Source organism: Sminthopsis crassicaudata, chromosome 5 (assembly GCF_048593235.1).
Source record: "Sminthopsis crassicaudata isolate SCR6 chromosome 5, ASM4859323v1, whole genome shotgun sequence".
Lineage (NCBI taxonomy): Eukaryota > Metazoa > Chordata > Mammalia > Dasyuromorphia > Dasyuridae > Sminthopsis > Sminthopsis crassicaudata.
The window spans coordinates 110,514,172-110,529,808 of record NC_133621.1 but is presented as its reverse complement, the minus strand read 5'-3'; the positions used below and the strand labels follow the sequence as shown (position 1 = coordinate 110,529,808).

The window sequence follows — 15,637 nt, the reverse complement described above, 5'->3', positions numbered from 1 at the left end:
GGCACATCCTCAGGGCTTCCATCAGCGATGTCAGCTTATCACGCCTGGCAAAAAAAAAAAGTCTGCCTCATAAACACAGGCCACTGCACTTTGTGTCCCCTAGGAACACCAACCACTTTGTAAGCATCATCTCATTCGCTGTCTTGTCAAGGGGCTGGCAAGAATCATAGTAACACAGAGCTGGAAGAGATCTTAAGGCATCATCTCATCAATTCCCTTGCTTCCAGAAGGACTACAACTCTACGTTTTCCGAGAGAAAAAAATCAATGTCCACACAAGGCTCAGTATAAACTTAGCAAACCACGAGTGGAGTGCCTTACACATTAGTGATTTTCTCATCAGTGGAAGTTTTCAAGTGAATCAATGAATGAATGATGAATAAGCACTTATTATATACCAGTCCCTATGATAGATCCAACACAATGAGGATACAAAAATACAAGGAATCTAAAGCTAAAAGTGAAACAGTCCCTGCTCTCAAAGAGCTTATATTCCAACAGGACTAGATAACAGATTTAGAAGATTGATGGATAGGGAAAGCTTTTTTTCCCTAGGAAAGCCACAAGAATAGTGAGCAGACCTACAAGACAGGCCATTGTTGTGTCTCTTCCACAAGCAATGTAAGTATTAATTTGGATTTTATCACTGTCCCTAGAGCAAAAGATAGAAGAGTCAATAGAAGATTAAAGAGCTGCTCTCAGGGATATTGTAATGACCTCCAAGCTTCCTTTTATCTCCAAGATTCATTAATGTAGTCCCTGTTCCCCAATAATGCACTTTTAAAGTTGCTTATATTTTAAAAATTCAGTTTAGAAGTTTCTTTTACCTTTCTAGAAAGGGAGGGAGGAAGGGGAAATGGAAGGAGGGAAGGAAGGAAGGAAGGAAGGAAGGAAGGAAGGAAGGAAGGAAGGAAGGAAGGAAGGAAGGAAGGAAGGAAGGAAGGAAGGAAGGAAGGAAGGAAGGAAGGGAAGTAGGGAGGGAGGGAAGGAGGGAGGGAGAAGGAAGGAAGCAAAGAAGGGAAGAAGGGAGGGAGGGAGGAAGACAGATATTTAGATAAATAATAGATAATAAAAAAGAATTTTAAGCATAGGCCTAATGATGTTTAAAAGTCTACTTTATGACTAAAATGGCTAAAATCAGAGAAACTTTTCATCAGAGGGATGATCATTCCAACTCCAGAAATTCAAGAAGACTATCTGCTAAGAGAGAAATGTTGGGATCTATATCAGAAAAAGAAGTAACCATACCAATATCTCAGATTATTCATCTCTACTGAATGCTTTTATGCTTAAAATTGGCTTCAATTTCTTTGTTTCGATCCTCTGACTCCCTCTTTCCCTCTTTTCATAGTCATGAGGCAAGAAAAGAACATGTAGCCTACAGTCAAAGTTAGTGAGCACTCAACCCTACCTCCCAGATTCCATGAGAACATAGCTTTCCTGGAAAGCTGATGTTGGTTGACAGAGAGAAAGAGATTATAAACAAAGGGAATAGCATGGGGAGAATGACTAAATAAATGTTCCATTTCTAATAGTTCTTTGGAGAATACCAAATTGACTATTTTTCCTTGAAATAAAGATAGGAACAGAATAAATTTATATACATAAGTACCCTATGTCCTCTAGGTTAAACCATTTACATGAGAAGCAACATGGTGTAACAGATGGAGAACCAGCCTTAGAATCCAGAGACCCAAGTTCAAGTCCTGCCTCTTTATATATATTGTTTGTGGGGCCATGGACAAATTATCTTGCTTGTCAATGACCCAGGAAACAGTCCAGAACCACAAATCACAGACAAGAAATCATATAGTGTTGAGTGAGATAGGATTATACACCAGGAGTCCTTCACACTTGGAATATCTGGATATCAATACATGCAGATATACTATGGTTATATACAAAGTGGTTTTATACACACAGACAGACAGACACACACACACACATATATATATATACACATACATACACTCAGGTGTGCATAAATCATTTTCACATTTCTAGGCTTCATGTTGTCTTGTTAACAGCAAAAAATGGTTTCATCAAATTTTTAAAGAGTTGACTGTGTACCAATTCAATGAACACTTATTCTGCAGTCAGGGCATCTTATGCTTACTTGTAGCAAGTCACTTATCTTCCTTCGGCCTCAGTTTCCCCATCTGTAAAAAGAGGTGGTTAAATTAGGTGGCCTCTGAGATCCTTTCTAGCTTTCTATGATAGGGTTATCACAGGACTGAAATCACATAACTGGAACATCAGATGCATCCATTTCTTGCTAATGCTTGAGGAGAGGTGGGTTAGCAATTGGTTTTGTAAGTGCTATAGCACCTCCTCCCCACCCTACTCATATTCACAACTATTGAAGATGCAGGAAAAAACGGTTTTTGCCAGTGAAGTCCTTGGCACAGTAAAGTGGCTGAGTATCATAAATAAATTTGGGTTTTATCAATGGCATAAAATTAAAGAAGATATATTATTCTCTAGGTTAGTCCTTGCAACCTCAGGATCACTGAGTCTTTCTATTTGATTCGCAATTGAAATTTCAATGATAATAATATAATAATAACTAACATTTAGATTTAGGCATAAAGAACGAAATCATAAATAAATTGGAGGAACATGGGATGGTTTACCTCTCAGACTTGTGGAGGAGGAAGGAGTTTGTGTCCAAGGGAGAACTAGAGACCATTATTGATCACAAAATAGAACATTTTGATTACACCAAATTAAAAAGTTTCTGCACAAACAAAACTAATGCAAACAAGATTAGAAGGGAAGTAACAAATTGGGAAAACATTTTTACAGTTAAAGGTTCTGATAAAGGCCTCATCTCCAAAATATACAGAGAATTGACTTTAATTTATAAGAAATCAAGCCATTCTCCAATTGATAAATGGTCAAAGGATATGAACAGACAATTTTCAGATGATGAAATTAAAACTATTTCCACTCATATGAAAGAGTGTTCCAAATCACTATTGATCAGAGAAATGCAAATTAAGACAACTCTGAGGTATCATTACACACCTGTCAGATTGGCTAAGATGACAGGAACAAATAACGATGAATGTTGGAGGGGCTGTGGGAAAACTGGGACACTGATGCATTGTTGGTGGAGTTGTGAAAGAATCCAACCATTCTGGAGAGCAATCTGGAATTATGCCCAAAAAGTTATCAAAATGTGCATACCCTTTGACCCAGCCATACTACTACTGGGCTTATATCCTAAGGAAATACTAAAGAAGGGAAAGGGACCTGTATGTGCCAAAATGTTTGTGGCAGCCCTTTTCATAGTGGCTAGAAGCTGGAAGATGAATGGATGTCCATCAATTGGAGAATGGTTGGGTAAACTATGGTATATGAATGTTATGGAATATTATTGTTCTGTAAGAAATGACCAGCAGGAGGAATACAGAGAGGCTTGGAGAGACTTACATCAACTGATGCTGAGTGAAACGAGCAGAACCAGAAGATCATTATACACTTCAACAATGATACTGTACGAGGATGTATGCTGATGGAAGTGGATTTCTTCAACATAGAGAAGAGCTAATCCAATTCCAATTGATTAATGATGGACAGAACCAGCTACATCCAGAAAAGGAACACTGGGAAATGAATGTAAACTGTTATTTTTACCTTCTGAATCCAATTCTTCCTGTGCAACAAAAAATTCGGTTCTACACACATATATTGTATCTAGAATATACTGTAATATATTTAACATATATAAGACTGCTTGCCATCTGGGGGAGGGGGTTGGGGGAGGAAGGGAAAAAATCTGAATAGAAGTAAGTGCAAGGGATAATGTTGTAAAAAATTACCCATGCATATGTACTGTCAAAAAATGTTATAATTATAAGATAAAATAAAAATTAAAAAAAAACATTTATAGTGCTTAAACGTTTGTAAAACACTTTACAAATATGTCATTTGATCTCACACCGAACCCAGAAAGAAGATGCTATTATTATATCCATTTTATGGATAAGAAAACAGGCAAACAGAGGACAAGTGATTTGTCCATAGTTACACAAAGAAATGACTGAGAATAGATTTGAACTTAAGTCTTCCTCATTAAAGTTCTAACACTCTGTTCACCCAGCCACCTAATTACTCATTTGTGTCTCCTCGTACTTTGATAGCTATAAACGACCTTATTTTCCTATTTGTATATTTTGAAGTTCACAGAGTACTTAATAATATATTTTTTAATTTGTTCATTCATTCTTTGCATGAAAAGAAGGGGGAAGGGCACCAGGGGAACCAAAAGCAGAGAAAGTCAATGATGTGGCCAGAGTCTAGACCAGGCTCCAAATCACCACAGCTGGTAGAGTGGAGTAGCCATGCCAAGGAAAACTGCAAACCTGAAATTGGGAGTTCAAGCCAAATTTGCAGAAGTTAGGAAAGAGAATAGTTACTAGGATGAGATGATAGTTTCAAGTTAAACCAAAGAAATTCAGGAAAGGGAGAAGAAGCTTTCAAGATAGAAAGGGATCCGCACTTGGGATGGGAAAGACCTAGGACCAAAAATCTATCTCTGACACATTAGGTGTGTGACCTTCAGTGAGTCACCATATTTCTGTGTTCTCATCTGTAAATGAGTGAGTTGGATTAGATAGCCTCTAAAATCTATGGCCCTATGATCTTGAATGGGCTATACTCCCTCAGTTTTCTCAAAGGTGAAATAACCTATGCTAGCTATTGCCATTATCCTCCTCATCCTCATCCTCCCCCTCATCATTATCTCTACTTAAAAAACACAACCTGACAGATGCTAGGACCTTGTACAGCAGAAAGTTGGGGGTGGAGGAGTTGACAAGATACCTGGAACATTTTTAAATGGCTTTTCATATTGGGATAGAAAATGTCAATGTAATAAACCAAACCCTAGTAATGTCAAGGAAGGAAGGAAACCTCAAAGTGAAATCCATCTAGGAAACCACTGACAGAGAAGCAGACTCAATTGCCAAGACTCAATAAATCCCAGAGGGCCCGGGAGGCCAGTAATTTGAGGCAGTTAAGGCCTCTCCAAATTCTCTGCTTCAATAGGCATTATTGACAATTGCCAATAGATTAAAAAAATAAAATAAAATTCCAATGCCATTTTCAAATCTACCCCAGCACCATAGAGTAAAGGTGGCAGGAGACCCTTTCCATCTCAAGTCCATCCTCATCTTACTTTCCTTCTCCTTCTTTCCCTTCTTATCATGTCTCTCCCCTACCCCTTTTATCCTTCTTTGTTGTCTTGGTTACATGGCCAGACTCCTGATATGCTGCTAGTTTTCATTTTAATGATATGTTCTTGTAAAGCACAATATTTTACTTCAATTGCATGTGTCACTGGATAAATTCCTCCAGCATGTCTGACATTTGTGAATCAGCTGACTGAGTATGCCGTATGAAGTTGGGTATTTCCACAGCACTTTCCTCAATTTTAATGTCTTTGCATCTTAATTTATGATCTGGATCTTTCTATGAAAAAAATTATATATACACATATGATTCAAAAAAGTGGTTCATATATCAATAAATTTTAAACTGGCAAAGCTTCTTTAAAACTATTTTACTTGATTTATGAATGCTGGTGATGATCATTTGGGGAATAGTCAGGTTGCTTGATGCTGTTTCAGGGGGTTCTCTCTCTCTCTCTCTTGAAAATCTCCAAGCATGGTTCCAATACTTTAAAAATATTTATTCTTTACCCTCATCTTTAAGACATAAGTGAAACACAGAGGTCCCAAAAGTCTTAGTGCAGTATTAAGTTAAAAACATCTTTAAAAAAAGAGAGAGAGAGAATAGAATGGTATAGTGGAGGTGGAGGGAAATAGAAAAAAACACGAAAAATTTTGGATTCAAAGTCAAAAGGCCTCAGTTTGACATTTCAAACTTACCAGCCATGTGATGACAAATAAATTTTCTGATCTCAATGCACATAAGCAGTATGACCATGGGTCATTCACTTCATCTCTTCATGTTAATTTCCTCATGTATTGTAATAATCTCTAATAACAGATACCATGAAAAAAACACTTTCCATATTTCTATTACTCTATTATTAGAAAGCTGCATTCAGAATAGGGCACAATTTGAAAGATATGCAATAAATCAGAAGGGTCAAGGCTAAAGTAATGAAAAGAAGTAAAATCAGGTAAAAATGGGATAGAAGAAAAGTTAAAAATAAAACTATTATTTAACTGCAAGAAGGGAAATTAAGTGGGAACTTAAAAACGGCTTTCAAGAATACAAATGCATGTAAAAAAGAATAGTGACCAGCTGTTTTCTATTTCATCTAAGAATAAAACAGGTAAACAAAATGAATTTTCAGCAGAAGGCACTAAGATCAAGAATGAGGAAGAACTTTGTCAATAAATAGATTATATGATAGAAGTGTGTGCCAGAGACTCTCTAAAATCTTCCAGGGTGGAGAATTTAGTAACAGATTCTCTCTAGAGAAAATATGGGCAAGTGAATTACTATGTTATTATTATTACAGTCATCCCTTCACATGGCCAGGGTTAGGGGCACGGCATCCCATGATCTGGAAAATCTCTATAAAATTCTTTGGGCCTCTCTTTATATTAAAGAAGTCTGAATTTCCCCTTTTTCTTTTTATGGCATGTTTACAATACCTCATTATCATAAAATTTGGGTTGATAGTATACAATACTATACATGTATTTTATGCATTTTTGAGTTTCTAAACTTTTTCTGTGTTATTCATTGGCCTTCATGTGTCATTTACAGCTTCTGCAAAAATTCCCATTAAATTCCTTATGCCAATGGGGAAAGTCATGATGAGGAAGGAAAAACTGCTCTATAGGCACACAAGAATCAGTCCTTCCTGAATACTCTGCCCAATGCCTGTTTGCATCCCATAAGTTTAACCTCAATCTAGACCTGATCCTTCCAACTTGGGGGAAAATGCAAGACTGACTTTTAGTTGCTTTTTCCCTCCGGTAGTGAGGAGGTTTTGCACTCAATGTCCCAATCACCATCAGGGCTAAGACTATGTAATGCATGCCAAGGTGAAGGATGATGTGTGAATATGAGACAGAGCAGGGCTGACTGCTTCACATGGGCATCGAACATTGGCCCCATGCTCCAATTCAACAATTCTTGCTCTTTGGACTTTGGACACCCCGCCAACGGTTTGACTTTATGGCACTCACCTGCTTCCTTCCCTAATAACAAAACAAACAAAAGAGAAACCTTCAATGACAATGTTGTTCCGTATTTCAGCTGTGTTTGACTCATTGTTACCCCCTCTGGGGTTTTCTTGGCAAAGATACTGGAGTGGTTTGGCCATGCCCTTCTCCAGCTCATTTTACAGATAAGGACACTGAGGCAAACAGGATTTAAGTGACTTGCCCAGCTAGGAAGTGTCTGAGGCCAGATTTAAACTGAAGTCTGGCCAAGTCTGGCACTTTACTCAATGTGCAACCTAACTGCCCTCAATGACACATTTTTATTTTTAATAAATATACAATAAAGCTAGAGATTTAAGCAATAATTCCAAAGTATATCTTGAGATAACCAAGAACATGTGGGGTGTTCCATGACTGGAACTGGTCACTGGCTTAGATATAGAACAGAATTATACTCATACGAAAACACTTATAAACAATATATTTTGGAAATAAACTTTAATTTTCTGGTTACCTCCCCTCTGTTTCCCAAGATTCTTGTGGTGCTAAGTAGCGTGAACAAACTGATTTTTAATAAGAAAAAATATGAAGGTCAAATCTGCTAAAAGCAAATTATATAATAGAAATAATCTCTCAGACACAGAAAACTTTTAGGTTTGCAAAGCACTTTGTATATATTATCACATTTTATTCTTACAGACTGGGGAGATACACACCACAATGTCCCTATTTTATGGATGAGGAAACTGAGGCAAGTACCAAGTAAATGCTTTGTTTAGGCTCGATTTCTTAGGCAGGATTCAAACTCAAGTCTTCCTTACTCCAAATCCAGCATTCCATGATTTTTCCTGAATCCAAATATATTATTTGCATTATCACACATGTTTTTGATTTCATGCTAATGTTCCCCTCCAATCATAGAGATGCTCTATACCTACATTATATATCATAAGTAACAATTATGATACATTATATCCATCTTCATTGGTCTAGTATTTGGAAAAATGACTAAGAGCTGCGAGAAGCAGACCTGAATTGTACTGGAGGGTACAAGGGCCACTGTCTGTTCACTGGTATCTAAAACCATGAATTCCTCCTCTTCTTGAGATGCAATTTGTCAAATCAAATGGGAAAAATACAAACCTCTTCTAATGGCATTTATTTTATGATCACACAGCATATCAATTGCCTCCCTTCTGGTGCTAGTATGTAACAACTCTGGGTTCTCCAAGACTATGGCAAGTGGGATCTAAGCCCCCCAAATCCTTCTATACTGGATCTAGCACTGACCTACATCAGCTATCTGATGACTAGTACAGTTATTCTCGAGAGGCGTATGACCAGTCCAGGCCATCAGACAGTATTATATTCTGAAGAGATCATAGCCACCCATAATGTCTCCTTTAAAGCATGAAAGAGCTGTAATTAATACAGGTGTAGGATTATTAGCTCCTCTCATGTAACTTTGAGAGGCTAGTGAGACTTAGGGACCCCTTCTCAGAATCATATTTTTAAATGAACAAAATAAAATTCATGGGCTAACAAAGGAAATCTAGTTATTTGGGTATTTAAAAGGTAAGTTCATGGACCCCAGATTAAGGACCTCTGATGTGGAGGGGAAAAAAAACTCACATAAATAAAAACAAGAATATGTGAAGTATTAGAGATAAGCAGAGAGCGGAGCCAAGAGGTAAATAAACAGAAAGATGCGCAGACAGATTGTTTGAGAAGAAAGATTTAAAGGGTATAGGGGAAAGAGAGAGAGTCTCTTCTGAGACAGGAAAGAACTAGTGACTCCCCATCCAATATGCCAAGAGCTTTCAGATAAGCTCTGCAGACACACCTGCAGCCAATCAAAATAGCACTTTTCCTGAAGATTTTTTCTTTTAAACCAGAGGGTGAAATCTTAATAGGTCGTGCCTTCTGGCTAAGGACCCCACAAAAGCTGACATCTGTCGCATTGATACAGCATATCTCTAGTATGCACAAGCATATAAAACTTACCTTTTGAAATAGGATGCCAATATCATCTACAGCATACACAACATGAAACAAACCAAAAAAGGCAGGGAGGGGACATTAAAACTGGTATTTCCCCGACTTTCTCCCCCCACTCTCCCTATGGAATGGGCTCACAGTCTGCAAGAAATTATGGTAATCAGAAACAAGGCTGAAATGATTAGGATGTACACCTTTCAAACATAATCACAGTCAGCAATTTGAGGACTGTCCTCAGAGTGAACCTGGATACGGCACAGCTTCTGGACCCCTGAAAACATCTCCAGAAACCTCCTTCCCCTCAGCCCCACACACATGCCCACTTACGCCCACACTCGCCACTCCGAGTCCCCTGCCAGACTGCAGAGAGCTCTGAAAGGCCCTGGAGAAGCACAGGGGTTATTACAGGGTTCAGGAAAGCCAACTCTGTAATTATGGCTGCAGTGTGATTTCCATTATTCTAACCCCCTGGTTTTCAGCAGCTCACAAAACTTCCTGCAAAACCCTCTTCAGCATGAAAGCTTTTCACGCCTGGTCTTTTGCCCAAAGGTGATTTTGGTCCCGATAACCTCTGGGAAAAGCAGGCCTGAGTATTTACAAGGAAAGGGAGTAGGGGTGGGAATGGAGGCTGGGGGGGAGTTGGAGGGACATTCTATTGTTAAAGAGAAAATAAATAAATAAACTTGCTACTTTCGTTTTTTATTATTTCAAACAACAAACCCCAAGGCCCCGTTTTCCGTTCCCAACTCAGATGGTCCCTCAGGGGCTTCTCTGCTGACTGGGCACTTGCACTGCAGCTGAGATTTGGCAAAATTATTAAAAAGTGCCACCATTCCAAAATTGTGTGGCTCAGTAGGCTTTGCTTCCTTCTCCTTCTCTCTACTATTGCTCTTTTCCCTTCATGTGATCAAGGGTTCAGTTCTGTCTCTTCAGATATGTATTACTTCATTCCTATGTCCTGAAAATTATATGTTGCAACATTGAAAGACTGTAGAACTGATAAACACAATGACAAACCATGATATACAAAAGACTGAAAATTAATCACACACTGCACTGCCTGACAGAGAAGCAATGGACTTAAAATTTTGAATTTTATATATTTATATATTTATATTTATATATATATTATATTCATTAAATTAAATATTTACTATATATTTATATAACCAAATGAATATTTGTATATAGGTGATGTGGAGATTTGTTCTTAGCATGAGGGTCTGGGGTTTTTGTTTTATTCTATGAAGGAGGGGAAGGTTGCAGAGGGAGAAATGTAATCATTGTCAAAATAAATTTTACAATTAAAAATACCTTTAAAATATTATCTTTTCTTCCCTTCCTCAACCTCACCTCAAAAAGAAACTTAGAATTGAGTTTTACACACTACTGAAACCGTGACACTTACCTACATAAGATCTTGTGTTAGAAATGCCAAGACCCCAACTAACGACTCTGTCTGAACATCATCATTCATGGCAAAATTTATTGACCCTAAGATAAGTTTTATGAGTCACAGCCCTTCCTCCAGCTTTTTTCAGAAGACCTTCTTCTCTTCAAAATCCTGGAGCTTTTGGTCACAGCTCTCCTAAAGATTTGCATACGTGATCACATCAGAAGACAGAGTCAATTAGATCTTGCCAGCAAGTCCAGAGTGGCAAAGATCTTTCAGCCTACCTGAATTAGTTTATGCTCTGTAAGGATTTGGGCACTTGCCTCATGACATCCTTGAGCTAAAGCACTTTATAGATTGTCATCCTCACTGTTCAGATTGCTTATAGATCCACTGGACCTGGCCAAGTGTGTCCTAATTGTACATTATATATTATGCTTTAAAAAGCATATATAGTATAGTTCACTTATCCAACTAGCTAAAATGTATCCAAGAACCAGACAGTTAAGTTAAAAAAAAATCATTATTAGGAGTTGAAATAATGTTTTACAAGTTCACTTGATAAAATTCAATGCTTTTTACTCAGTGGCAAGTCCAGAGATGCTCATTTAAATTCCATTCACTCTTACTTTATGCACAATTCTAACAAGCTTGATAGTCTGGTTTCCCAGCCTAAGGTTAAGGACTAGACCTGAGATTTTGTTGTTATAAGGAAATCCAGGGTGGGAAACTCCTTTATTAATGGAGGTCATCAACTTGTCTGTAACTTGAGAGTTAGCCTGAGGTGAGGGATTGCCCACTGTTACACAGCCAAGATGTAACAGAGGAAGCAGATTGAAAGCAATTTTAAAAAGCTTGAGGGAGAAAGGTGGAGCTAAAAGTAGGTATATGGCCCACTGGAAGAAGATCCCTAACTGTGGAGGAGGAAGGAAATTAGAGTAGTCAAACCCAAGAAATCAAAATATAATAATCTGGAGCCCTTTAATGTAGGGACAAACAGCCTCAGACACTTCCATAGCTTCAGATGGAACCACTCCTTTTCAACACAGCATAATAATTCATGTTTGTAACAATCAACAATCAAACCAAATAGATAAATTATATTTGGCATACTATGTAGAAAAGACATAGAACTATGCCATGATATGTGGAAAGACTTTCATTAAAAAAATTTTTTTTGAGAGTTAAGGATATAGACATATATTTCTGTTGTCTGGGAAAAGAGGATCTATAAGAAAAACCTCCTTATGCCATAATTCTGGGTAAATGAGGCCTTTTTGCACATCATCTTTTCCTAGAATAAACAGGAAATGACAGACTTATATTTGTATCCACCTACATTTTTATTTCCAGGAACCACCCATGAAAGAGAGAAACATCGACTCTGGTCCTCTCCTCGGTTTTCTATAAGCTGTATTGCAAAGAACACAAGGTCTAAAATAAAACAACCTTGACCTGGCTACTCCAGAATGGAAAGTTCTGTCATGCTCTATGATATATTATATACTATCCCTGAGAATTTGTAGAGAGTGTTTCTCCTCCGGAGATCTATGGTCACAGCCCAGGTGTACAACAGAGAAAAAGGAAGGAACACAGAGCATCTGCTTCATGTCAGAGAGCATTGCTTCACTCTCGCCTGATTTCCCCCAATTTCTAGCCTCTCTCACTTCTCCAATTGTCTTGCTGAGGCAGGGAGGTGACTCTGGGCTTCCAAAGCCTGTGCCAGCACAACCCTGGCAGGCTCACCAAACAGGGAAGGTTTTAAGGACAGACCTGGGAGCAGATAGACTGTTCGTCTGTTATTTAAAAAACAACCTTTCTGTGTGGGGAGAGACTCATTACCAGGTCATGGGTTTCTTTTAGTTACTGCCACTCATGAAACACGGAGGCCATGTAATTTCTGCTGGAGTATGGGGGACACACCAACAAAATGACAGGTTTTTCAAAGAATTACAATTGCAGCCTATGCAAAATAAGCATTTCTTGAACTCCACATGTAGTCAAAATTTTCCTTGGCAAAGACCGTGGTTCAATTTTAAGCCAACAAAAGGGATGCACATTATATACAGTCACAAAAAGGCTTCAAAGTCTACATGTCATACAACATGTATAATGTGGTACGGCTCATTCAGTCTCAGTGCTGCTAACAACCCACAACAGAACTGTGTTGGTTGATTTGGAAACAGTTAGTGCTGTCTCACCAGAGGTCTTCACTATAACATCACCCACATCCAGCAAGCCTCAATGGTATTACAATAAAAAGTTGAATATAATCTATCCCTAGGAAAATCACAAATCCCTTATAAAACATTCCAGTTTTGATGGCACTCGCTGCCACCATCCCCATATCAAGTCTACGTATCCCTGCCCTCATTCACAGTTATAGTCCAGAGAGAACCTTGACTCTCCATTAGCAACTCTAGTGTTTTGTATTCTTTCTTCACCTTGCCCTAATGGAAGTCTTGGCATTCCAAATGCATCTGCTAACTCAAGCCACCAGTCACAGGCACCCACCATTGTACTCACAGGCTGCCCCATTCAGTTAGCTTCTGATGCCTCATTCCCTGTAGCTGAATTTAGAGTATGTTCTGAGCCTGAGGAAGGACAGGGTTGTTGTGTGCCTTCTGGGTGATGTTTATTTACTTCTAACTCAAAGACTGATAAAGTTAGGATTACTTACTCATATCAGTCCTCAAGCAGGAAGAGTCAGTTTTACCTCCAGACAGTTTTACCTGATCATTATTATATCATTAATTCATTCCCATAATTCACATCAACCAGGCGCAAGGTATTTAAAAAATAAAAAAAGGATCAAACTCTATAATTTATCTAGTTTTAGGTTCCTGAAACTGTTCCTTCCTGGGCTTGTGTTTCATTGGGGTTGCCCCAATTCCAATTTCCCCAAATCAAGATCACCATCAGCTTTTCCTTGAATCTTGTTGGGTAAAAAACAACTACTCTCCTTGTCCCAAACGTCTTACATGAGTTATGAAAGATCAATGGAACATTTTAAGATTCAAAAATTAGGTACATATAAAATAATTCTATACCTTTACAGAATCTTCATCAATGGGCTATCCCACCCACTGATGCAGATCAAAACCACCTGTCCCAACTTATCACATTTTAGCAGATATTCTTTCTGAAATGCTAGGGCCAAAAAAAAAAAATCAACACCTGGTGACCAACCTTTTTTTCTATTCATATAAAAGAGGAAACAGAAATAAAGACAGCAAAATAAGATATTCAGAGCTTTGCGATGTTAGCAATGATATCAGAGTACTCTTCTATCTCTTCCATGTTTTCTAGTGTTTTTTTTTTCCTTCATCCAACTTTCTAACCACCTGGTTCCAAGCAACACTTCTCTCTGAGATTGACAGCACTCCTTTCAATCATTCTTCTTCTTTGGCAATATGTTAGATTGCCAAGTGTTGCTCCCCTACCTCTCCATACTTATGGATACACTCTCCTACCCATCCCAGACACTTTGGGATCAATTTCTTGTCTCAAGGTATCTATAAAACACAAAGCAAGATAACTTTAAGACAGATGTCTTTCTCTAGGAAATAGGAAACATGCACAGACTGGCCAATGGGCTTTCCGAAGGTCTCACTGAAGTTCAGTTGCAGGACTAGGAATGATCTGGTCCAAAACCACAGAAATGCCCATTGGCAAAAAGTTCCTACCTTTTTCAGCTTGCCGCTCTTGGTGCCCACGAAAGCCAATGAGTGCTCCTTATAAACATAGGCAATGACTGAGGTCATCCGGTCCCTGTCCTCTGTGAAAATGGGCATACCACGGACCATCTCTGAAACACCAAGGGGAGCATTCATATCCAGGCCACAGAAGTTGTCATCAATGGTTAGGAGCTGAGGATGGCAAAAGAGAAAAATTAGATGAAAACAGAACAATAGAAAGAGCACAGCATTCCTCCCTTCCTTTGCCCAGCCTCAATAAACACATTTCAATGGCCAAGAGTAGCTGTCAATCATCATCACTATCCTCATCTTCCTCCTCCTCCTCCTCCTCCTCCTCCTCCTCATCCAAAGCAACTATGAGTCATAGAGAGATTTCCATCTTCACAGGTGGTGGACATTCACACATATTTGAAATCATAGATCTTTCTCTAATGTTAAGCTAAATACTTTAATGGAGTGCATATCCTTCTCATCCAAGGTGGAAGGGCAACATAAAAAGATGAGCCCTCTATCATATATAGGTGGGCACACAGTTAAGTACATTTCAAAAGTGGAGAACAAGGATCAGGACCTGAGAGCGGGAAGCAGAGAGCACAAAGTGGAAAGTTATATGAGTTACATGTCCAAATTGGATGGGTGTGACAGGCAGTAGGGAAGACTTACTGCCCCAGCCTTCTGTTTTTATTCAGTCTTTGCTGTCATTGTTCAGTTGTTTAAGTTGTGTCCTATTCTTTTCACAATCTGAATTAGGGTTTTCTTAGTAAAGATACTTGAGTGATTTGCCATTTCTTTCTTCAACTCATTTTACAGATGAAGAAATTGAGGCAAATAGGGTGAAGTGACTTCTCCAGCTAATAAGTGTCTGAGGCCAGATTTGAACTCACGTCTACCTGACCAGAGGCCTGGTCATTGTGTCAACCAGCTGCCCCTTCATTCAGGCTTAGCTTATGGATAAGAGAAGGTACCCAATTGCTATGGTACTCAAGTTCTCCATTTTAACCTGAGAGTCTAAAATTTTTATTGCTATCCCTGTCACTGAGGTGCTATATAATCTCAGGAAAGTTAGTCTGTCTTTCTATACATATGATTTCTACTTTATAAAAACAAAAAGAAGTATCTAAACTTTCCAATGGGGCTCCCATAAAGATTTCTGAGATTGTGTGGCTAAAAGTCTTTGAGTTCCTCAGGGAGAGGTGTGAGATAAAATATAAGTTGTCATTTTTCAAGACTTCAGTTGAGCCAAACGAAAAGGCATCTGGAGAACAGCGGGAGGGATCCTGCCAACAGAGCAGCGTGACATTAGACAACTTGACGCTTTCCAAATTCCCAAGCAAGGTTTCTTCTTCACACACACACACACACACACACACACAGCTGAGTGACCAGGCTCCCAGAAGATTC

The 15,637-nt window shown here is 38.6% G+C and overlaps 1 protein-coding gene across 1 annotated transcript in view; it reads right to left on the bottom strand.

Moving 5' to 3' along the window:
• Nucleotides 1–15,637, bottom strand: part of PLXNA4 (plexin A4) — a 627,987-nt gene that overhangs the window by 497,489 nt on the left and 114,861 nt on the right. The window contains exon 3 of the mRNA XM_074269561.1: nt 14,225–14,407. Coding sequence (XP_074125662.1) covers nt 14,225–14,407 — 183 coding nt within the window. The remainder of the gene's footprint in view (nt 1–14,224; nt 14,408–15,637) is intronic.